We start from the raw sequence: 24,715 nt of genomic DNA on the forward strand, positions 1-24,715 counted from the left end.
TGAGGCATCTGGGAGGAGGAAAGAGAGAGGCTTGGGTGTATTTTAACAGGAGTTAGTATCTGAATGTTTGATGTGCAGAGTGTGAGTTTGTGGCAGAGTCTTCCTGTGTACCCAGGCTGGTCCGCAACTCAACTATGTAGCCAAGTCTGGCTTCACAGTTGCTGCAATTCTCTTGCCTCTGCCTCCCAGATGGAGTGCTAGGATGTTAGGTGTGTATCACCAGGCCCAGCCATGTGCATGTCTGTGGGGGGTCCTTTTCTATATGGTGGCTGAGTGACAACCGCAGCTCTTGTTTCTCAGTTGTCATTTTTTGTATTTGTTTCCTTTCTTTAAGACAGGGTCTCTTGTTGGCTGGGAACTTCCCAAGTGTGCTAGCGCCTGTCTGTGTCTCTGGTGCAAGGGTTGTACTTACACACTACCACACACACCGTGGGTACTGGGGATTGAACTCGGGTTCTCATATTTGCACGGCAAGCACCTCATGGACTGAGCCATCTCCTCAGCCCTTGGCTCCTCCTCTTCTTTCTCCAATCCCCGCCCCACCGACACTTTAATAAAGTAGCAGAAAGCTAGTAGAAGATATCTAACACTTGGAATGTCGTTACTCAACACTTCCAACTTTCAGAAGATTGTACAAAGCGATAATTGATGTGTTTATTGGCAATATTTGTTCACTGGTAAAGGAATATTTTGATACACATGCTACATACACACTCGAGAGAAACAGAACATTTAGGACATGACTGTATGGTTGACTCATCTCCCATGTTTGAGTTGCTGGATTGCTGGTTGGGAATACCCTTGACCACTGTTAAACATTCCGTCACGCCATGTATAATTAGCTTTTGCGTATGTTGGTGGTTCCTATCAGTGTGGCGTCTGCCCCAGCCTTCTTCAATTTCTGTGGCTTGCCATGCTAACGGCCGGAGGAACATAAACAGATACACGCAAGAAGCCCAGGAACTTAGCTGTATGTGAAAGTTCTACCACACAAAGGCAGCCATGTAGAATTCCAAGTCCCCAGTTTTCAGAACAGAGAAGAGAAAAACTGTAAGCACCAGAAGCCCCAACATCCTTAAATTCCCTAGTGTCGAGGATTTTTTTTTTTTGTGGCAACCTCTTATTAAAATTTTATCTATTTTTATTTATGTATATATGCCCATTTGTGGCTATTCACATGTGTGAGTGCAGGTACCAAGGAAACCAGAAGATGTCAGAGCTGATTCCGGGTCTCCTGATGTGCATGCTGGGAACCCTGCAAGCATAGTTCATGCTCTTAACCATTAATGAATTTTTATTTCAATGTGTGTACGCATGCATGCATGTGTGTGTGCACATACATGTGTGTGGACACACATGTCCACGTGTGTGCATGAATGTTGATGGAAGTCAGACGATAACCTGAGGTATTTTTCTCAGACTCTATCCACCTCCTATGACCTGAGATACGCCACTCACCTAGAGCCCCACAAATAGTCTAGGTAACTGGTTAGCGAATCCCCAGAATCCTCCTGTTACTCCCTCCCCAGCGCCAGACTTGCAGATGTGTGCAATTGCACGTGAGTCCCGAGGATCAAACTCAGGTCCTCATGCTCTAACGCAAGTTACTCCAGCCACTGAGCTCCAGATTAGAAGATTTCTAAAAACTAAAATACAATTACATCATTGCCCTCTCCTCCTTCCAATCCCTCGTAGGTCATCTCCACCCCCGTTCCACCCCTCCCACATCATTTCACCTGCTCCCTCTCCAGTCAGTGGCTTCTCTTTCCTTACTCTTATTGTTCCATAGACACACATACATAGATATTCTGATGATGTGCAAATCCAAGGCTGGAGAATGTCACTGTCAAGGTGGAGAGGTTTTATGCGTGCCCTGACATCCTCTGCAGCCAGGTGACCCTCACTGCAAATCTTGTATGTCTGTTCTCCTGAGAGGTTAGTCTACAGGATGACAAGGGAATCGTCTCACTGCACACCGCCTCACAGCCAGTCCCCACCCCTCCTCCTTGCTTTCCCATCAGGTGCACCGTGAAGTCAGGCTCCCGGGAAGGCTAGGTAGTCATTTGTTTTCCCGTTGTCTGTGCCAAGTTCCTGTCATTGCTCTCCCCTTTCGGTTAGCGCTAATGAAGTCAGAGGATTCTGGGAGGCCGAGCGGTGACCCACCCCCACCCCCATCCCAGTGGCTGACTCACAACCCCTTGCGCGCGGTCTAAAGGGAGAAAGGTTATTTCCACCCCACCTCCGGGGAATACAGAAGTACCTTTCTGACTCTGAACAGGTTAGACAGTCCCACTGGGGCCAGCATGTGGGTCCTGCAGCAGTAATTGTGCCCAGGTGGGTATTTAAATTTCAAGTTTCTGTCGAAGCAAGCCAACAGTGTTTGTTTCGGGCTGTTTGTGCAATTTGAGTCTCTGAGATTAAAAACATAAATTGTGTCAAGACTGGAGGAGTTGTTTGGACTTGGTGGCACATGCTTTTGGTCAGAGAGCCCTGGAAGCTGAGGCAGAGGGATTGTTGCGAGTTCCTGGCCAGCCATGGGTTATATAGGAAGTCTTTCTCCCAAAAAGAAGCTGGTCGTGTTGGTGTACTGTGATCTAAGCCCCTGGGAAGTGGGTGCAGGAGGGTCAGACATGTAAGGTTATCTTTAGCTACATACTGAGTTTGGGGTCTGCCAGGGCTGTATGAGAAACAGTAGCAGCAGCAGCAGCAACAACAACAACAGCAAAAACAGTCTGGGGAGATGACTCATTGACTGAAAAAACTAGCCGTGCATCCTGAGAACCTGAGTTTGGATTCCCGGAAACCGTGATGCTGTGGTTCACGTCCATAATCTGCTTCACGAGTGGGAGGCAGAGACGGGAGAATGCCCTGGAATCTCAAAAGTCAGATCGCCTGGACTCTTGGTGCAGTATCAAATGGCCCCTTCCTCACAAGGTGGGAGTCAGGTCCTCGAAACAACTTAGTGGGTACAGGCACTTGCTGCCAAGCCTGATGACCTAAGTTCGATCCCCGGAACTCACTTCAGGGAAGGGGAGAACTGTCTCCTTCAGACTGTCCCCTGACAATTGTCACCTGCCATGGGGAGTGTGACACACAGAAATCGTCAAAAGAAATTAGAAAATAAAACAAGCAAACAAGAAGACAAGGACATTCCACTTTAATCATACAAAAGGATTATCCCAAGGTATGTCTGGTTTCATAAGACAGGCTGGCGTAGAAATTCTACACCTTGCCTCCTGCTGGGCTAGGGAGCCTGGTGCAGGAGGGAAAGGGAGAGATGGAAGCGGGCTCAGGTAGTGCTGAGTAGGGGGCACAGGAGCATCTGGGAAGATTCAGACATTGGAGAGTGAGTCTGTCATTCTGTAACCCGTAACTTGAGGAAGGTACGCATTAATCTCTTCCAGAGATGGGAGCTAGTCCCTAATAAAACAGAGCAGCAATGAAAGAAATAAATATCAGATCCATCAGAACCGAACCAGAGGTCATCAGGAAAATGAGAACTGGCTTTGTTCACTAGCTTTCCTTTCTTTTGGAAAACTCAGCTCCGTGAAGCAGGAAAGAACCTGACTGGAACATTCCAGAGCATTTCACTCTGTTCTTGATATCATCTATAAATTCATTTCATCTTTAAGGAGGAATTACATAATGATGGCTTTTTTTTTAAAGACAGTAATTCACTCACTAAATGGCTGATAATGACCTTGAACTTCTGATCCTCCTCCCTTCACCATCTGAGTGCTGGGATTATAGGCATGGGCCAATATCCGCAGTTTAGGGTTTGCTGAGAATGGAATCCAGGGTTTAGTGTGTGCTAGGCAAGTGTTCTACCTACAGAGCTACAATACAGCCTAGGTTTGGGTTGCTACTGTTGTTACTGTTTTGGGACAGGGCTCACTCTGTAACCCAGACTGACTTGGAAATTGCTATATAGCCCAGGCTATCCTAAAACTCAAAGCCATTCTCTTGTGTCAGCCACCAGAGTTCTGGTCTTAGTGAACATGGACTGCAGTGCCTTCCGGATATTCTGATTTTACGATTTATTTTATGTGTGTGAGTGCCCGCCTGTATGTATGTGCACTGCTTGCACATCTGGTACCCTCGGAGACCAGAAGAGGGTACAGGATACCCTGGAACTGGAGTTCTATGGATGGTTGTGAGCTACCATGTGGTGCTGGGAATCAAACCTGGGTCCTTTGCAAGAAATACAAGTGCTCACAACTGCTGAGCCAGCTCTCTATCCTCATGGATTCTTGTTTTAAGTCACAAATCACTGGTTTTTTTTTGTACAGTGACATCATCTAGGTACAAAGCTAGTTGGGAAAAACCCCGAGAGCTGTCGGAACTGAGGTCTATCCCAACAATTGCAGGGTTCACCTGGGTCCCTGCAGTGCTATCTCTGACCGCTTCCCATATAATCATTTCACCTGGAAAAGAAATTTGCTTTATTTTATTTAAATATTTTTGTGGGTGCGTCTGGACTGAAGACTTGTAGGGTATTCTGTTTCCTTAATTGACCCATCACCTCCCTCCAGAAAACATCATCTAACGCAGTGATTTAAAGAGGTTTTCTTCTCCCAGTCATGAGCCACTTTCTTCAGGAAGCTTCTATAAAAGAAAATCCTACACTCAGCCTGGGGCAGCATCAGCCACTAGGGAGAGAGGAGCCACTTTCTGTGAAAGGGAAAAGCCAGACCTGCTGGACAAACAGCCTGGCCTTCCCACCCCACCTCTAAGGTGGACTGGACTCCCGAGTATATGTGCCTGCCCCCATTCCTGAACTAAAGCAGCGTGGGTTTTCCTGCTCTGCCTCCGCTCCTCTGCAGGCGTGGTTCCTTCCTGGCTCTGATGACTCCCTACTTCCCCTGGGAATGGCTCCTCTCCTATTCTTGCTTTTCAGGGAACAACCCCTGCCCTGGATCCCTGAGGGGGAAATGGGAGTATTCCATTCTGTCAGAGTACTTACCATTGAGTTATATTATTCTGATTATCTAAACCTACCCCCGTCATCGTGTGTTGCGCATGAATGTGTGTGTGTAGGGACCAGGGGACAAATTGGATGACAACCTAGGCAGTCATCAGGAGCGATTCACCTGTTTTTATTGAAATTTTTATCAATTATTGTCTGTTAGTATGTGTACATGAATGTTGAATGTTATAGACAAAGTTGTTTCTCATTGTACCTTTGTGTGCCATCTGGGGATTGAACTCGGGTCGTCAGGCTTGAGCAACAAGCCCTTTACCCGATGAGCCAGTTAGTCAGCCCTCATCTTGTTTCTCTTTTGGAGGGGGGCAGTCTTTCACTGGAATCTCCAGCTGATTGACTTGGCCTTGTACTGGCCAATGAGAACCAAGCATCTGCCTGTGCCCATCTCCCCTGCTCTGGGAATCCCAGCCATGGCAGGCATGCTGGGGCTGGGAATCACACTCAAGTCTTCAAGTTTGTGTATAGCAAGCGCTTTACCTGCTGACCCATCTCCCCTTGCTCCTTGTTTTCATTGTTCTTTTAGGAAGTTGGAGGCTCCTTCAGGGCAGGATCCAGTTCTTTTTGTTCTTGTGAGACAGGGTCTCACGTAGCCCAGGCTGATTTTGAAGCGACACGTAACTAACAGTGTCTTTGAACTCGATCACTCCCTGATGGTCCTCTGGTCCTGGCACTTGGGAAATAAAACAGGAGAACTGCTTAGACTTATAAGCCAGTATGGGCTCCTTGAGACCCTGTCTCAGCCCAGTCAAGGCCTTCCGAGAGAGGTAAAAGCAGATCGACCAGGGGATGAACGGGACTAGAGGGAGGAGAGGTGTGTAGTTTTGTGAAGGACAGACTGTGTGTGGGCAGTGGGAAGGGCTCCACCTTGCCCTTATCCAGCTTCTGTTTCTCATGACAGTGGGTGTGGTTGCCTCCTGTGGTTTGATCTTTTGTTTCCCTCATGACTAATGATGCTGAGCATCTTTCCATTTGCTCCCGAGATGTTTGTATGTCCCCGCCTTCTCAAATCCTTCGCCCGTTTAAAAATTAGTTTTTGCTATGTTTATTCATGTATGCATGTGCACATGCATGCCACAGCATGGCCAGGGAGGTCAGAGGACTACTTGATGGGAGTCTGCCCTCTCCTTCCTCCAAGTGAGTTCAGGGAATTGAACTCAGATCACCAAGCTTGGCAGCAAGCACTTTTATCCACTGAGCCGTATCAGGAGCCCCTTTGACCCTTTTGAAATAGGTTACTTGTTGTTATTGTGGTCTTGGAATAGTTCTTTATATTCTTTGAGTTACAGAAACTTGTGAGCCACCATATAGGTGTTGGGAATTGAACCAGGGTCCCCTGGAAGAGAAGCCAGTGTTCTTAACCGCTGAACCATCTCTCCAACCCCTATACATCAGATCCTAGGCCATTATCATATAGGATTTGCAAATATAATCTCTTGTTCTATGAAGCTTCCTTACTTTTTTGCGGGGTGGTGGATATTACTTTATAGCTCAGGCTGGACTTGAACTTGCAGTTTTCCTGTCCCAGCCTCCTAAGTGCTGCCTAGGTGGCCCCCACATACCAGGCAGTATGTCCCACTTTTTAAATGTTTTCTTTGAAATTTTCATTCATCTACATATATATTTCGATTCCATTAACCCCTACTTCCTCCCTCTGGCTTTCCTGGGGGTTCTCCCCAAACAGTATCTCCCTCCCAACCCCATGTTTTTGGTTTTTTTGTTTTTAATAACCCACCAAATCTAGTCAGCGCTGTCCAAATATGCATGGGTATGGAGTCAGACTGGGGCTAGGACAACCTAGCAGCAGCCACTCAGACAATGAAAAGTGACTCTGCCTCCCTCCAGCAGCCATCAACTGCCCATAGCTCTCAGCTAGACCTCCTTTCCTGCTCCATGCTGGAATTTCTAACTGGCCTGACCTTTTGCGGGTCTCCTGTGGGTAAGCACAGCTGCTGTAAGCCATGTATGCAGTAGCCATGTCATGCCCAGATGATGGTCTTTCACGGCATTCTTCTCTACATTCTGTGATGTTCTCTGGGTCTTGGAGGTGGGAAGGGATATGGATGCCCCACCATCACTTACTCCAAGGATGGAGTTCCCTCTTTACGAGTGTTTTGGTGGGAGAGGCCCCAGTGGTATCCAAACAATGCCAGCCATTACCATTGCTCCCACTGGCCTCCAGTTCTGGATGGTAAGACCCTCTTACTAAAGATATCTTACACGTTGGCTGCAGGACCTAGCGCTGCCATTCCGACATGCACTAATTTATAAAACAAGTCAAAAATGAGTCAAAGCCTTCGTGGTGTGGAAGTGTGTTGTGCACTGTAATTTTCAAAGTGTTTCCTTTTTTTTTATTGTTAATTGCGAGTGTAGTTATCTGCTTCCCTAATCAACACTTGATGTGCACGTGACATGGGAGGTCGCACTTCTGTCCGTGGGGGAACTGTGGCGTGGGAGGGGAGGGAGACTGCCAGGCACAGAAACACACACCTGGCCCCTCCAACTTTGTATCTCGCTCACCTTCCCTGGGCCCAATAACGCTAATCAGTCAGCTAATTGGAGCTCAGCCTCGCCTCTTCCTCTTCGGTAGACTCACTTTATGCAGCATTCAAGGATAATAAACACCCACACCCTGGGCCTTTGAATGGTCTGAGGCAGTGGAGGGCTGTATGAAAAGGTTCGCCTCTTGAGCACCAGGCTCTGCGAAGCAGGGAACCTGTCTGCAGAGATAACAGCTGCTTGGCGGTGTCTTATCCTAGCTGGGATGCATCCCAGACTCTCAGAAGAAGAGCAGGCAGTACTTAATAGTCTTTATGATCATAGCTTGCAATCTGGGATGAAGCTCAGTGGTAAAACAGTCTGAGGGTGTAGCGCAGGGGTAGAGCACCTGCCTAGAATCCCCCAGTGAGGAGCTGAGGCATGGCTCAATAATAGAATGACTGCCCAGAATCCCCCAGCAAGGGGCTGGGGTGTGTTTCAGTAATAGAATGGCTTCCCAGAATCCCCCAGTGAGGTGCTGGGGTGTGGCTCAGCAAGGTCGAGGCAGCAGAAACTTAGAACATCTATTCACAGCACATCGAGAGCCAAGAACGGAAAGAAATGAATGCATGCATACCTGTTTTGCTCAGCCTCTTCTCCGCCCATATCTAGTCCAGGGCACAAACCATGGGAATTGTGACCACTCATATTCAGGGTGGGCGTTACTACATCAATTGACCCAGTTAAGGAAACAAACCACTCCCAAGGGCCTGGAAAAATGGCTCTGGCAGTGGACCCAAGTTCAATTCCCAATACCTACATCGAGTGGCTCACGATTCCCTGGGACTCCACTTGCAGGGAATTCTCTGCCCTTTCCTGTTCAAACACATACACATAAATAAAAACCAAATTAGAAACTTTTTTTTTTTTTTTTGAGAAAATCACTTGTAGATATGGCTCGCGGGCCAGACAGCCCTCATTGAGACTCTTCCCAGCTGAGTCTCCTTCATGTAATGACTGAGTGTCTCAAATGACTAAACTGTATTTGCTGGCTGCTACTTATTGTTGTATGTAGATGAGTCAGGCGTTAACGCTTTGGGAACTGGAATCAGGTCAAGAGGGGTTTACTTCTCTGGACTGTGGGATGCAAGAACATCTTGAGCTGTGTCTGAGGCAGTGGCTCAGTGGATAAAGTGCTCACCTAGCCTGCAAGAGTCCTGGGTTCAGTTCCCAGCATGCACCCTCACGCAGCTCTGTCATTTCCAAGCATGCACCCTCATGCAGCTCTGTCATTTCCCAGCATGCACCCTCACACAGCTCTGCCCTTTAACCTTCAGCATCCTCAAGGAGCATGTGGGGTCGTGGAATTACCAGGACGGGGAGAGATGTGTTTCAGAGCCCTAAAGCTGGGGCCTTCACCTTGACAGGGAGGAGAGTCCTTGCCAGTTTTTATTGAGGTTTTAATTAGCAGTGAAATACAGTATAGATCCATTATTAGGTTGTAGCCAATTAGCAATAAACATTTTAATATGCAGATTAATTATATTAAAAAATCCAGGCACTGGGAATTGACAGAGCTCTCTGTTAAAGGCTGCTATTGATGTGTGTGTGTGTGTGTGTGTGTGTGTGTGTATGTGTTAAGTGTGTGTATCTTGTAAATTTTGTAAATAACATCACCCGCTCCTCATATGGACCCCAATGATGCACCAAAGTTCATCACATAGCATGGTAATGTGTTACTGGCAGTAGTGTGACACCAAAGCAGTCTCACTGAGAACTCTTCACCAAACCTGAATGGTGGATGGCTTCCCCAAAAGGCACACAGATGGAGCTCCTTGGTTAAACTATCCCAGCCTGTATACACCAGCACCTCAGAGTTCCTCAGGCCCCAGCCCACGTGCAGTTAGAGCAGAATTTTGAACAAGTAGCTGGGAGGAGTGGGTGGCTGGACTCCCTGGTGAGAGTCTAATGACCTTTCCCCATCCCCTCCTTCTAGGAGGGCATGTCCACCTTCTACAGGCCAGATCCGGGTGGACGATTGGGCAGCCACAACTGACGTGATAAAAGATGTCAGCTGCTTTGCTGGGAGGACCGTGCTCTATAGCACATAAGCTTGTGACGTGTTGTGGAAGGACTGAGTAAGGAACATTAGGGTCACCCCAGTGCTGCGTGCATATTGATGAGGTGATTACCGTGTAGAGGAGCACGTTGGAAATTCTCCCCGACACCGACCCATTCCTTAGAGACTGTGACCTTAGACTCTTTCCATCATGAATTCACCTGATGTGTGGGTGTTTCCGGTACCTGTGCATGGAGATGCAATGCAGACCCTAGGCTTAGAGCACCTGCCGTCTGGGACAAGACATTTCATCACTGACAGATTGAAAAGCAAAGATGAAGGGCTGGGGATGTAGCTGAGCTGGTGGAACTTGTTAGCATGGATGGAATACTGGGTCGTATCCCAGCACTGCGTGAACCAGGTGAGGTGGTGGACACCTGTACTCCCAGCTGCAGGAAGTGGAGGCAGGGGAACCAGAAGTTCAGGACCATCCTCAGTTACACAGCAGTTCAAGGCTGGCCTGGGTTACATGACATCCTGTTTAAAAGGGGGGAGCATAATTTAATAGACATGACTATTGCTTGTTAAAATACTAAAGAAGTGTGTGTGTGTGTGTGTGTGTGTGTGTGTACAGTGTAGGTGTTCATTCCAGTGGAGGTTAGCAACACAGTGGTATTGCTCAGAAGCATCCACTCATTGAGACAGGGTCTCTCACTGACTTGAAACTCACTGATTAGGCTAGGCTGGGCCAGATGGGGAGCCCCAGGAGCTGGGGAGATGTCCCAGTACCGACCCATGTTGAGTGGTTCACACTGCCTGTAGTTCCAACTCCAGGGGACTGGCCTCTACACATCCCCAAACCCATGTGGCGTACACCCTGGTAGACACATATACATAAAATTTTAAAAATCTATAAAACTAAAAATTAATATCTATCTAGCAATTTTATTTATTTATGTATTTATTCATGTATTTATTATTGGTGGTGTGGGGTGTGTGTGTGTACACTGGTGCACACGCACTCAGGCCAGAAGAAAACTTTCTGGAGTCTGCTCGCTGATTCCCCATGGGGTCTGATGGTGGACCTCTGGCCGTCAGACTTGCGCACCTAGTACTTGTGTCTGGTGTGCACTCTCTCTAGCCCTAATTACTCATTTTTAAAACCCTCTAAAATAATAATAGATTTTTCTTAGCTCCTGAAGTTTTAGAGAAGCCCTTGGTTTATAAATCAAAAAAAAAATTATAAATTAAAATTTTTTTAAATTAATGTTTTTTAAATTGTAATTTATTTTTTAAATTTAACTTTAAAAATTCATGTAGTTTGTTTTGTGGGATGTATTCCAAGTCTGTTTTGCTATGCTAGAGATTTTTTAAATGAATTTGTTTATTATGGGCATATGTGTGAGGTCCAAGAACAGATTGCTAGAGTTGGTTCTCTCCTTCCATCATGTGGATACCAGGGATCAAATTCAACTCATCAGGCTTGGCAGCCAGCGGCATTACCCAGGAGCCATGCCGCTGGCTCCTACGTTAGAGATTTTTGTTGTGTTTGGACCAAACCCTGTTTCCATCCCATGAGAGCAAGTTGAGCTGGCTTTCTCCTTGTTTGAGTTTTCAGTATGTAATTCATTGTCCCTTACCATTTCCTGGTTGTTTATTAATGAACATGGGGCCTGTGTGTGCTCAACAAGTGCTCTGCCACTAAGCCACATTCCCAGCCTTACCCTGGGCTTCTATGCACATATGCCAGCCATTGCTGACCAGCATCTCAGGCCTTCTTTTTGCGTGTTTTTATTTATGTATGTGTGCATTGTATACATGCACCCCCCAAGTAGGGGCCACACATCAGCATCTGGTGTCTTCTTTGATCCTTGTTCATGTTATTTTGTTGTTTATTTTTTGAGATAGGGTCTCATTTTGCAGCCCTGACTGGTCTAAAACTCGCAGAGATCTGCCTGCCTTTGCCTCCTGGCTGCTGGGATCGAAGGCGTGCGCCACTTTGCCCAGCAGCGTTATCTTTCCCTTAACCAGGTGCTCAATGATTGTGAGACTGGGGGACTAGAAACTCCGGGGATCCGCCTGTTTCTGTTATCCCTGTAGTAGGGCGGTCACATACATCCATGACCGTGTCTGCTCACTGCCTATTCTTCTTCTTATAGGGAAGTTTGTCTTCCCCTTCCACCGCTGATTCAAGGGATCAAACTCAGGTTGCCAGATTTGACTGAAAGTGCCTTTACCCACAGAACCACCTACATTCAGTGCAACACACACGCACACGCACACACAGAAACGAGGCTACCCTAGACCTCTCCATGTAGACCAGGCTGGCCTTGAACTCACAGAGCTCCTCCACCTGTGACATAAACAAAGGCATGAGCCACCACATCTGGCTGAAAATCAATCTTTGGAAAGATAAAAAATGAGACCACCTCTGTTCTTCAAACATGTACACATGCTCCCATACCCACACATTCACATATATACATACACACACATGCATACAAAATAGCTCAAAATAAATATATAAAGCATACAGGCATAAAAATCCTGTGTGGCACTTCTCCATGACCATTCCCTGGTGTCAGACTGTTTATATTTTCTTATTTACTTTTCCTTCTGTGTGTTTGTGTTCATGAAGGCTGTAGGCTGTGGTGGGGTCCACATGCATGCACACCATAGGCAGATACCAGCAGGGCCCCACTTGTCCCTGGTTATTAAAAAGCTCTATGCTTTTGATTGCCCTACTTTTTTTTGTAATACAAAAATAACCAAGCTATTAGAATCCTTTATGATTCAAAGCAGAACATTAGTTTTATTATATATGGAAAATGGCTCCTTAAACATCAAAATGACATCTAATTATTTCCCATTGGCTTGTATTATATGCTATTATTTTATTGCAGTATACTGTCCAATTACAGAAACGACTCCAAAGAGGCATAATTTTTCTGGCTTAATGTGTAATTGTTTATTGAGTGTTTTTCTCATTATGGTGATTTTTTTCCTTTAGAATTGCATTTATAAAGAAACTTGCTTAGGTTTTTGTAAATTGATTATTATGTAGTTAAAGAAATCAGGCATTTGGGCTGTGGGTGATGCTGTGTTCAGAACTGAAGGAAGTGTAGGATTTAAAGAGACCCTTCTGTCTTAAAGTACCTGAAGCTGAAGAGCTGGAGAGCTTAGTCTGCCCTTAAGAGCACTAGCTGTCCTTGCAGAGGACCTAAGTTCAGTTCCCAGCACCCATGCCGGGGAAACTCCAAACCTGTAGCTCCAACTCCAAGAGATCTGACCTGATGCCCTCTATTGGCCTCTATGAGCACCAACACCCCCTCCCCGGAACATACACACATACATGCATGCACAGAAAGTAAGTCTTAAAAAAGCTAAAGTTGTTTTAAAATTCCAACAGCAGTAAATTGTATTGATATGCCGGGTGGTAGTGGCAAACGCCTTTAATCCCAGCACTTGGGAGCCAGAGGCAGATGGACTCTGTGAGTTCGAGGCCAGCCTGGGCTATAAGAGCTAGTTCCAGAACAGGCTCCAAAGCTACAGAGAAACCCTGTCTTGACAAAACAAAACAAAACAAAACAAAAAAAATTGGTATCCAAATACACATTTATATTTTGGGGAGAAGATGTAACGCATTGTTATTTAAAACAGTGTGTTCTGTGTTAGTTTAAAATTCAGTACCTAAGCCCCACAAGCAGCAAGTAAGGCATAGCAGGTCGTTAGGGGGGCTGTAGACAGTGGCTAGCTTTAAGTAAGTGGCCGAGTCAAGTGTGGTGGCTCGGGCCTGAAATCCCAGCTACTTAGGAGGCTAAGGTAGGAGGATGGCAAGTTCAGGGCTTGTCTTGACTATACCGTGAGTTCGAGGCCACACTGGGCAACTTAGCAAGACCTTGTCCCAGAAGGTTAAAATTCCTTCAAGTGATGGGATGTAGTTCAGCTGTAGAACCCGTGCCTAAAGTCTTCCAGTGAGGGGCTGGGACATGGCTTACCAGAACAGCAGCTGCCCAGAAAGACACTACCCAAGCAGTTGACAAGAAGCATCACTGAAGAGGGTAGGGCGGTGAAACAGATTGGTGACATAGCTGGGTGTTTATGGAGAACTGAGTTGGGAGGGGATGGGACAGTGCTCGTGTATTCGGAACAGGCCAACACACCCTTCAGCTATTGAAGAAGCAGACAAATGGCACACTCCCCTCTGCCACATCCGTCTGCAAGCTCACCTAAAGGACACGTGCCCGAACACAAAGTCAATCAAGACTGGGTGGTTTCCAGGCCTCAAGTTCACTTCTACTTCTCCGGTGACCTGAACCATCTGTGTGCAAGGCCTGGTGACATGTCCACTAACTGGGCTCTAGACTCTGATCTGTAGCATTTTGTCAGAGAGGTTACTTCTGACGACTGAGGCCAACCGTCTTTACCACACCCTACACGTGTGGAGACTTGTAGCTTTAAGCTTGTGTTTGAATGTGTTCTCCTCTTTACGATACATTGAGGACAAGAAAGCAAAGGAAATGGCAGGGGATGTTATTTTCCTACAAAGAATGTGTGGCAGGGAGAGATTGGACTGGCGATCGGGCTCAGTACGTAAGAGTACTTAACTGTGAAGGCCTGAGGACCTGAATTCGAATGTCCAGTGCTCTATGGTTGTGCCTATGACCCTGACACTGAGGGGAATATGGAGACAGGAGGATCACTGGTGCTTTTCTGGGCCACAGTCTAGCCCCAGGTTCAGAAAGAGGTGGAGAGTAATAGAACAGGATATCCGATGTCCCCTGGCCTCCACATCTGTGTCCAGGCACGTGTACCCCCACATAGCCGTGTACACAAGCTGCGCATTTTTATATACACAAGAAGTCGACCTAACGATTACTAGATTGGTTCTTTAGAAAAGAGAAAGAAAACTGGGGATGTAGCAGCATGTTTGTCTGGCATTCCTGTAGCCCTGGGTTTGATCCCAGCACTACATAAGCCAGGCGTTGTGGTGCACACCTATAATCTCCTAATGAAGAGACTATTGATAGCAGATCTGAAGTTCAAGGTTTTCCTTGGCTGCATGTGGAGTTCAAGGCCAGCCTGGGATATATGGTGCTCTGCCTCAGGAATTAAGAGGAAAAGAAACGCTAGGCCTAGTGTTTCACAATTATAATGATGGGCTTCTACCAAGCTCCCACATGGAACAGCACACATGGTTTTCCCATGACCACTTTGGAATGTTGAGGTTGGAGGGTACACTTGAAGATGATGGAATTTAAAACTTCACTCAGGAAAACAAACCACTGAAATTCTTCTTTTCCTACCCTTTCTTTAGCTAAATATTCAAAGACATAGTTACATTTCTGTCACCATTGGAGCAACTTCGGATTCATTCTAGAAGTTTCTGTGGTGTTCATACATGAAACACCCAGACAGATTGTGGTGAGTTAGCTGTAGTCAGCTCCCATGTGTGCCACAGCAGGTACAGTTTTATCCCTGGCCCTGGAGTATAGACAGGATGCGTTTGCCAAAACAGGGAACTTCTCTCCTGAGGAGAAGCCCAGTTCTCACCATAAACCCCTGGGGGACAGGACTCCAAGAGGACACTGTTTGCTCTTAGGGTGTTGGTTGGAGCTCTGAAGGCATAGCTTCTTCCTGTACCACACAAAGCATGGGACAGCTCTGAGAACTCGGTAGAAGACACTGTTGAGCGCTGACTCAGCTGGTCACGTGCTTGCGGCGCAAGCAGAAGACACCTGAGTTCAGAGTTCCAGAAGGGATGTGCAAGCACAGCTAAGTGCGGTGGGTGGCACCCGTGCTGCCCCGGCCCTGGGGAGGTGGATGCAGGAAAGAAAGCGAGCTGAGTGCATGGTTGCTGCACGATGTGGGTCACTTCATGTTCAAGGAGGATTTTACGGGCATTCGGGCAGTTTCCGAAGTCTGCACCGAGCCAGGTCTGCATTGCACATGTGCAGTGACGTCCTCACGTCCTCACCCAGTGCTGGGCATGTGATGCGATTCAGAGCTTGTCTGCTCTTTTCCTGGTCCATCCTCAACAGCCTGAGGACTGTGTGTGAAGCGGAGATTCTGGGGTTTTTTAACACTGCTGGTAGCATCCAGCCCCAGTAGATGCCGCACTGTTCCTTTTGTTCCAGCTTTGATCTTCCGTCTCCTTGGCCCTTCACCACTCTATTGTTTTTAATCTTTAAAAAAATTACATTTTGTGTGTGTGTTTGCGCACACACGTGTTCAAGCACCCACGTAGGAATCAGAGGACAGTTTGCTGGCGTTGGTCCTCTTGCCTTTTACCTACCGAGGATCTCACTAGTCCTCACTCTTATTTTCTAGAAGCTACAAAGGAAATGAAATGTTCTGCAGACAAGGTTGGCCATGAAGGGCTCTTTGTCCTGTAGCAAAGTCTGATCATACGGCATATTAGTTACATTAGTTACTGTTCTTGCTGGGAACAAACACATGACAGAAACAATATAAGGAAGGAAGACAGCCTATCATGACGGAGAAGACATGATGGCGGGGGACAGAAGGTGTTTTGTCTCACGACATCCACAGTCAGGAAATAAATGCTGGCACCCACTTGCTTTCTCCTTTTTATGAAGCACAGGACCCCAGCCTGTCCATAGCCAGCACTGCCCTCCTTCGGGGTGGGTCCTCCCTCCTCCGTTTGACTTAGGTAGAAACTCCATCGCGGACACACCCAGAGATGTTTCCATGGTGACTCTACATGCTGTTGAGTTGACAGTAAAGATTCACCATCACAGATGGCCACCCTCAAGCCCGTGTGTAACATGCCTCTTGGTGGCGGTTCATTGACGTTGAAGCACCAGGAACACCGGGCCTAAGCTAGAATACTGATGCTTTTATTAGTGTCGGGATCAGGTGGAGGGAACTGTGAAACAGGTGTAGTCACTCTGGACCTGAGGCTGGGGTCCCTATCAGAGTAGCCCATCCTGGGTAGTTTCGGTAAGCCACAGAAGCCACCCTTGATGGCTGTCTGTGTTTGTGTGCATGTCCTTGTCCATGCATGTCATCACATATATGTGGTGGCCAGAGAGCAGCCTTCAAGTGTTGCTTGTATCCTGCAACATAGATCAAATTCAGGCTTGGTGGTGTGCGCCTTTTAGCTCCTGAGCCATTCTGGTGGCCTACTTAAAGAAAAAGAGTCTGTTCACTAGGTGATAATTCTAAAAGCCTGGGAGCAATGGATTCTTTGAGGGTGGAGGAACCCCCTTTAAAATGTAGTTACCCCCTTTCTTTGTTTCTTGCCTAGTAATACATTTTCATCGCAGAAACATTGAGATGTTAAGAAAAAAACAATCATAGGCTCAGAACCATGTTTTGCTATGTGGTTTTGTCAGCTTGTGACAAATTATTGTTTACACCAATAATTTCAGCATTGAGACAAAACTGACAATATTTTTTTTAATGTTCCTTAATTTTCTTCAAATGGTTTCTGTTTGTTTCCTTGTCTGGTTTTGAGAGAGGATCTCATTCAGCCAAGGCTGGCTTCAAACTCCCTACACAGCCAAACCTGGCTTTGAATTCCTAACCCTCTTGCCTCTGCCTCCCAAGTACTGGGATCACAGGCGTGTGCCACCACATCTGGCTCTACCATTTCCCCGCAGCTGCAGTGGAAACACTGAGCACTTCCTGCATGGTGTGCATTGCGTAATGCACTCACAGAACTTGCTGCATTTTCCTAGGACACTTGCAGGTGGTTACTTCAAGCAGTCAATTGCTGGACTTGTAGACACGCTGCAGTTCATCATTAAGGGGAAAACGTCAAACCTGAACTTTATACTGTTTTATGTGCTGTAATAAAGATTTTTTTAAAGGATTTCCCAAAGGCATTTAGGAATATATATATATTCATATATATATATACACACACACACACACACACACACACACACACACACACACATATATTTATTATGTATACAATACTCCCTGTCTGTATGCCTGCAGGCCAGAAGAGGGCACCAGACCCCATTACAGATGGTTGTGAGCCACCATGTGGTTGCTGGGAATTGAACTCAGGACCTTTAGAAGAGCAGGCAATGCTCTTAACCTCTGAGCCATCACTCCAGCCCAATAAAGATTTTTTTTAAAAAAAATTTATTTATTATGTATACAATATTCTGTCTGCATGTATGTCTGCAGGCCAGAAGAGGACACCAGACCTTATTACACATGGTTGTGAGCCACCATGTGATTGCTGGGAATTGAACTCAGGACCTTTGGAAGAGCAAGCAATGCTCTTAACCGCTGAGCCATCTCTCCAGCCCCCTGTAATAAAGATTTTGTAGCCAGGCATTGGTGGTGCGTGTCTTTAATCCCAGCACTTGGGAGGTAGAGGCAGTTGGAGCTCAAAATTCGAGGCCAGCCTGATCTACAGAGTGAGTTCCAGGACAGCCAAGGCTACATAGAGAAACCCTGCTCAAAAATAAATAATAAATTAGAGAGAAGCGATTTTATTATGATGGCATAATAGACTTGGAAGCATAGAAATGCGTGCTTACAGTGAAGATGCTATGGTCAGTGTGGGCCAGCCGGATGGCTCAGTGGGTAGAGGTGCTTGTTAGTGAAGCTTGGTGGCCTAGGTTTCATGCCCAAGATGCACATGGTAGAATCATGCAGGTCTCTGGAAAACCAACTTCCAGAAGTTGTCCTCTGATCTCCATATGCAGAGCGGCATGCTCCAACTACTAAATTAATAAATGTAAACTGTTAAAAAGGGCCAGATGATTATATAACCTGGGATCATGACAAATGCAATCTTGTGTGTGGGGAGGGGGTTGGTTTATTTAGGTTATTTTGTTTTGATTTAGTTTCTGTCTATTTAGCACTAGCTGGCCTCAAACGTTCTTGATGGGGAGAGACAGGACCTCTCTACACAGCTCTGACTGTCCTAGAACTCACTCTGTAGACCAGACTGGCCTCAAAAATCACAGAGCTCCGCCTTCCTCTGCTTCCCAAGTGCTGGGATTAAAGGTGTATGCTGCAACCTCCAGCCAGGTCCCAACTCTAACCCGTGATTCTGTATTCTTTTCACTGCTGTGACGGTGTACCCAACTGAAGCACCTGAAGGAAGGAGGGCTTTATTTGGCTTACAGTCCAAGGATACAGTCAGTCAAGCCGGGGAAGGCACGGTGGTAGGAGTGTGAAGCCCCCGGGTGCACTGTATCTACAGTGGAGATGCGGCGGGAGATGGATGCTGGTGCTCAGCTTGGTCCCCCTTTTATTCAGCCCAGAATCTCTGAATACTGGCAGGCTCTTGCCCAGAGTGATGGTGGTTCTTTTTAAACCTACTCTAGAGATTCTCTCACAGACTTGCCAAGAGGTTTGTCCCCAGCGGTTCTAGATCCTGTAGACTTGGCAGTCAAGGTTAACCATCATGGGTACCCTGGGCAGCCTCCCCAGTTTTTAATATGATTTGCTTCAAGTACCGAGCAGCTCCTGCTGAGGCTCTCAGTATGAAATTCAAAGGTCAAGTATGGTGGCATGGGTCTGTGATTGTAGCACTTAGGAGCCTGAGGCAGGCTTGAGTTTGATGACTTGAGTTTGAGGTGAGCAAAGGGCTACAAAGAGATATGATATTAAAAAACAAAACAAACAAACAAAAAAAACGTGTGTAGTGGGGTGGTGGTCGGGTCATGGCACAAAACACAGTGATACCATTTCCAGAAATTCTATGTAATTAAAACTATGCAAGACAGAGGCCCGTTCTGGGTCTCAACATCTGTGGGCTGTCCAGTGAGGGCTAGAAAGCTAACAGGCAGTGTGCAGCCTTGCTCCTCTCATCATGGTAAATCCAATAGATTGAAACATCGGTAATGGGGGCCCAAAGATGTTCGCTCAGTGCTTAGGAGCCTGGGGCTCAGAATTCCCAAGCAACCATTATCAGGAGGCTCGCTCACAATAGCTTGCTAGTCCAGATTGCGGAGATGTGTGACAACCTCCTTCTGGTTTCTGTAGGTACCTGTACTCACACAGCCACACATATACACACCTAAATAAAAATAAATCCAATTTTAAAAGCGCCAATAATACACATTTCTAAACCCTTCTCCTAGAAGGTGGCTTCGTCTAGTGAGAACTGCTTCTTAGATATTTGATTCTTCTCTCTCTCTCTCTCTCTCTCTCTCTCTTTCTCTCTCTCTCTCTCTCTTCTCTCTCTTTGTTTATTTGTAGTTTTCACATTTTGAAAAATTTAGGTTAAGTAGCTAAAAATTTATAGGCCCTGTAATTTCCTCTAACAAGAAAATTCCTAAGGATTACATGCTATTTGTTATTGCAAAAAGGATCCTTGTTTTTATTTTCGTCTTTCGGATCTTTTGGTTTCTGCTTGGGATAGACCCCGGGGCCTTGTCCCTGCAAGGTGAGTGAGCATTCCTGGAGCCGTGCCGCAGTGCAGCTGGCCTGTAGAACAGGTTCTAGATGGTGACAGAGTTTCAATCACAAGACTTCCCGTTACCGAATGGCCCAATGACTAGATGACCACTTCTTTCCCCTCGAGCCTCACATTGTGTTGCTTTGTTTGGTTGATTTGAGTGTACTGGCAATGGAACTTCAAGCACTCTAAGCTGTACCTTAAGCCTTATAGGGCTTCCCAGACAGGTGCTCTATGTTAGTCACACTCGGGCCCCTAGTCGAGGGAGGTGGCATTCTAGCCACCTAGTACCCCTGAGTCACTTCTTAGCCTTCATTGGAGACAATATTGTCATTGATTTCCTCTCCAGACACATACAGAAGTACTTACTCACATGGTATCTTTCTTTTATTTTATTTATCTATCTTTTTAGGGTTTTTCATTTTTATGTATTTTTTTTTAAATACACGTCTGATTGCTTTCCACGTATGTATGTCTGGTGTCTGGTGCCTTCAGAGATCAGAAAAGGGGGTCGAATCCCAGGGAACTGAAGTTACTAATGGTGTACATTACCAAAACCTATGGGAACCGGGGTGCTAGGTGGAAGATGTGGAGTCTTGCTGGGAATGTTTCATCCTTTTAAAGGTTGCTTTGTCCTCTGTCCCTTGGCCTCTTTCATAGTCCCGTTTTTGTCTCTTCTCTCTCCCCGTTCAGATCCAGAGTTAGGTGTTGGACCACTGCCCGAACACGACAACCAAGATGCAGGGCCAATTGTCCCCAAGATCTCGGGTCTAGAGAGAAGCCAGGAGAAGAGCCAGGACTGTGGCAAAGAGCCCGTCTTTGAACCCGTGGTGCTCAAAGACTCTCATCCTCAGCTCCCCCAGCTACCGTCGCAGCCTCAGGTGGAACCCCGGCTCCAGGGTCCGTCTCCAGACCCCGACTTGGTCCAGCACACGGAGGCTCCGCCCCAGTTTCCTCCTCCAAGTACACAGCCAGCCCAAGGGCCCCCAGAAGCCCAGCTACAGCCTGCCCCACAGCCTCAGGTGCAGCGGCCACCCCGGCCGCAGTCCCCCGGCCATCTGCTCCAGCAGGCCCTCCCGCCGGTGCAGTCCCATCCCTCCTCCCAGAACCTCTCCCAGCCACTGTCGGCCTACAACAGCAGTAGCCTGAGCCTCAACAGCTTAAGGTGAGTGACCCTAATCTTTCTAGGACGGGGGTCACCAGACAGGAGCTTGGAGACGTTAGGATTGTGTGTTTGCAGTTCGTCCTGGTTTTCAATCAGTGGGTCTCTTGGGTTGGGTGTTGGGGACATTGGTAGGGTGTGAGGGTGGGGTAAAATTACTTCAGGAACTTGAGGTAATTTAGGAAGGAGGAGAAGATGGCTCCAAAAAAAAAAAAAAAAGGTTGAAGGATCCAGGCATGGCAGTACATGCCTTTAATGCCAGCACTCTGGGAGGCAGAGGCAGGTGGATTGTTTAGAGTCTGAGGCCAGCCTGTCTACAGAGAGAGTTCTAGGACAGCCAGGGCTACACAGAGAAACCCTGTCTCGAAACAAACAGGCAGAAGTGGGAGGTTGTACCAGCACAACTATGTGGATGGTAGAGTTGGGGACTGGGCAGGCGAGCTGAGGCACACCTGAAGATTTTTTTCACCAAAAGAGTCTGAGAAGGCAGGCCTCGGGCCTCAGGTGGGGGCCGCATTTTAAGAAAGCCATGCTGGTATTTCCAGAGGCCTGGGGCCCTCGGAGTTAGGGTTCCTTTTCTTAGGAAGTTCTTTCTCCTGCTGCGTGTCTCCCGGCTCTGTTGAGAGAATCCCTGCTGGAGAGCCCAGTTCCTTCTGCCTCGGGCCTCACCAAGGGAAGTTGGCAGAGTTGCTCAAATAAGTCTGCAGAGAAGAGGGAGAGGTCAGCCTGCAGGGTCCCAGTTCTAGCTCCACCGCTGTCCGCAGGCTCCATCTTCGTCACCGTGTGACTTCGATGGCTTAGGGACCCGTTCGTTGTGCTGCTGCCCACAGGGTCAGGGCTGGCTCACGGTCCTCTGAACCACAAGAGTGGTGTGAGCTGTCTCTCTGGTTGCTCTTGATAAAAATACTTGACAGAAGTAATTTAGAGAAGGAAGGGTTTCTTTTGGCTCACAGTTAGAGGGTCCAGTCTGTCGTGGTGGAGAAGGCACAGCGGCAGGAGTGTGAGGCAGCTGGTCACGTGGCATCCACAGTTCAAGCAGCGAGAGATGGGTGCTGGTGGCCGATTGATTTCTCCTTTTTGGCCAGTCCAGGACCACATTCCATGAGATAGCACTGCCCACAGTCAGGGTGGGTCTTCACAATTCGGCTAGCCTGGGTAAAGTCTCACCTATATGCCCAGACGGTTGGTTACGTCATAGGACATGAAACCCAACCTAACCTGACCCCTCACTTGTGCTGCCAAGGTGACAGTGTGAGGAGGGCAGAACTCAGAGAGTCACTTTATTTAATTTTCTTAGCTCAGCTGCTAGTGTGAAATATTTTGCAGCAGAGAAAAGAGGAGTCCTGACACTGAGGCAGGAGGAGCCATCTGAACAGGGTATGAAGGTACATCCGGAAATAGAGCAGTAGCTCCTGGCTTCTGTATCCGGTAGCCAGGGTGGTGCACAGCTGACCATGGTTCACAGGGCTGCTGGGTGCCAGGGAACATGGATGAAGAGGAAGGGATCAGGCAGGTATATCGAATGGCTATAGGCAGGGAGTAGGATTTTTAAAATTACATTTATATATTTATTTATATGTGTGTATTTGTATGTGTGGGCACATACGTGCCAGGTATGGAGGTCAAAGGGTATCTTGTAAAATTCAGTTCTCTCTTCCCATCATGTGGGTCTCAGAGATTGAGCTCTGGTAGTGGGACTGTCGGCAAGGGCCTTTACCCACTGAGCTGTCTCACCAGCCCAGCAAGGCTTGCTTCCTCCCTCCCTTCCTTCTTCCCTTCCTCCCTCTTTTCCTCCTTTCCTCCCTCCCTCCGTCCTTCCTTCCTTCCTTCTTGAAAAGTAAAGCTAGGGATACACCTCATTTGGCAGAATGCTTGCCTGATGGGCATGAACTCTTGGCTTCCATCCCCAGCGTGGTATAAATCAGACGTGGTGGTGCATACACAACTGTGATTCCAGTGCTGGGGAAGTGGGTGCATGGGGATCGTGAGTTCAAGGTCACCCTCGTTACATAGTGAGAAAAACACTGACCGACACAAAACACAAACGTCGTTGCTGACTTTCTCCCTTTTCTTTCTTGTTCTAACAGCAGAAGCGGTACTCCAGCCAAGACCCAACCCGCCCCTCCTCACATCTCCCACCATCCCTCCGCTTCTCCTTTCCCCCTCTCTCTGCCCAACCACAGCCCCCTGCACAGCTTCACGCCAACCCTCCAGCCCCCTGCCCACTCACATCACCCCAATATGTTTGCCCCTCCCACTGCTCTGCCTCCTCCCCCACCGCTGACGTCTGGAAGTCTGCAGGTGCCCGGGCATCCCGCAGGGAGCACTTACTCAGGTAAGATGAGGCAGCCTCATTGGTACACCTATACTCCTGGTGCCCCTTGCCAATTACCTCCCCACTGGACGGCATTACTTCACAATTTTCATCCCTCTCGGGTGTGTTCTTTGAGTCCTCTTCAAATCTTTTGTGACTGAGATTCAGCAAAGGTAAATACCAGAGCCTCTAAATTGCCCAGCAAAGACATAGTGAATTTGATACTGAACAAGAAAATGGAGTACCTAGTCACACCCCCCCTTTTTTTTAATGACATCACCACTGAGTAAAAATTAGATGTCACATATGGCATGTGCTCTGAGATACACATTTAAACTGTGACAGCAATTATGAGCCTGTGGGTGTCACTCCAGGACCTTTAGGCTGCACCTTGGTACAGGACTTTGTTTTGCCAAACAGGACCCTCTTCTATCATGTATTCTATTTGTTTTTATTATTTTAATTTTTTATTTATGTGTATATGCTTATTTGTGTGAGTGCGGTATGTTTGCATGCGTCACATCCACATGTGTGCAGGTAACTAACCAAAAGGGCCAGAAGAGGGTGTCCCCCAGAACTGGAATCCCATCTGATTGTGAGCTGTCTGACATGGGTGCTTAGAGCAAAGCCAGGTTCTCTACAGGAGCAATATGAGCTCCTAACTGCTGAGCCGGTGTCTCCGTAGGGTGTCTTCTATGACTCTGTACCCCAGAATTTTAAAGACAGATGTGCTGAGGCTAGGGAGAAGGCTCAGTATAGGACTTGCCTTACAAAGCTGCGGTCCCCAGTTCAGTCCCTAAAACCCGCTAAAAAAAGATGGTGGTGCACACTTGCGATCCCAGCACTGGGAAGACAGAGGCGGACGGAATCCTAGGGCTCACTGACCAGCCCGTCTAGCTACCTTGGTGAGGTGCAGGCCAGTAAGAGCTTTGTCTCACAAAACCAAAGTGATGGCAGAGAGTTGGCTGGTAGGTAAAGCCATTTGTCACAGCAACTGACCTCCTGACTTCATCCCTAGGACTCCTATGGTGGAAGAAGAAAACAAGTCCCCCAAATCTTCCTGTAACCCCACTCCTGTGGACACAAATAAGTGACTATTAAAATAAATGTCTGCTTAAAGAAAAATATGGACCCTAACTGAGGAATGACACCTGAGGTTGATATCTGACCTCCACACACGTGCCTAACACACATGCGAATGTGAGTGCATGTGCACACGCGCACATGTGTGCACGCAAACACACACAGAAGAACTGACCTGGTGATAGAGTTTAGTATTCTTTTCTCCTAATTGTATTAACCGAACCTGGGCTCTGATGCTGATCTAG

The 24,715-nt window shown here is 47.3% G+C and overlaps 1 protein-coding gene across 4 annotated transcripts in view; it reads left to right on the forward strand.

Annotated features, from left to right (window-relative positions):
* The window catches only part of Auts2 (activator of transcription and developmental regulator AUTS2), a 1,087,122-nt gene that overhangs the window by 1,026,810 nt on the left and 35,597 nt on the right, over positions 1 to 24,715 (forward strand). For 3 of the 4 annotated variants that reach the window (XM_087903577.1, XM_087903580.1, XM_087903579.1), the window contains exons 7-8: positions 20,605 to 21,076; positions 23,161 to 23,408. In XM_087903577.1, the coding sequence (XP_087759703.1) occupies positions 20,605 to 21,076; positions 23,161 to 23,408 (720 nt within the window). The remainder of the gene's footprint in view (positions 1 to 20,604; positions 21,077 to 23,160; positions 23,409 to 24,715) is intronic. The other variant, XM_087903578.1, reaches the window with a different exon arrangement.

The sequence above is a fragment of the Myodes glareolus genome, chromosome 2, assembly GCF_982192425.1.
Source record: "Myodes glareolus chromosome 2, mMyoGla1.1, whole genome shotgun sequence".
NCBI lineage: Eukaryota > Metazoa > Chordata > Mammalia > Rodentia > Cricetidae > Myodes > Myodes glareolus.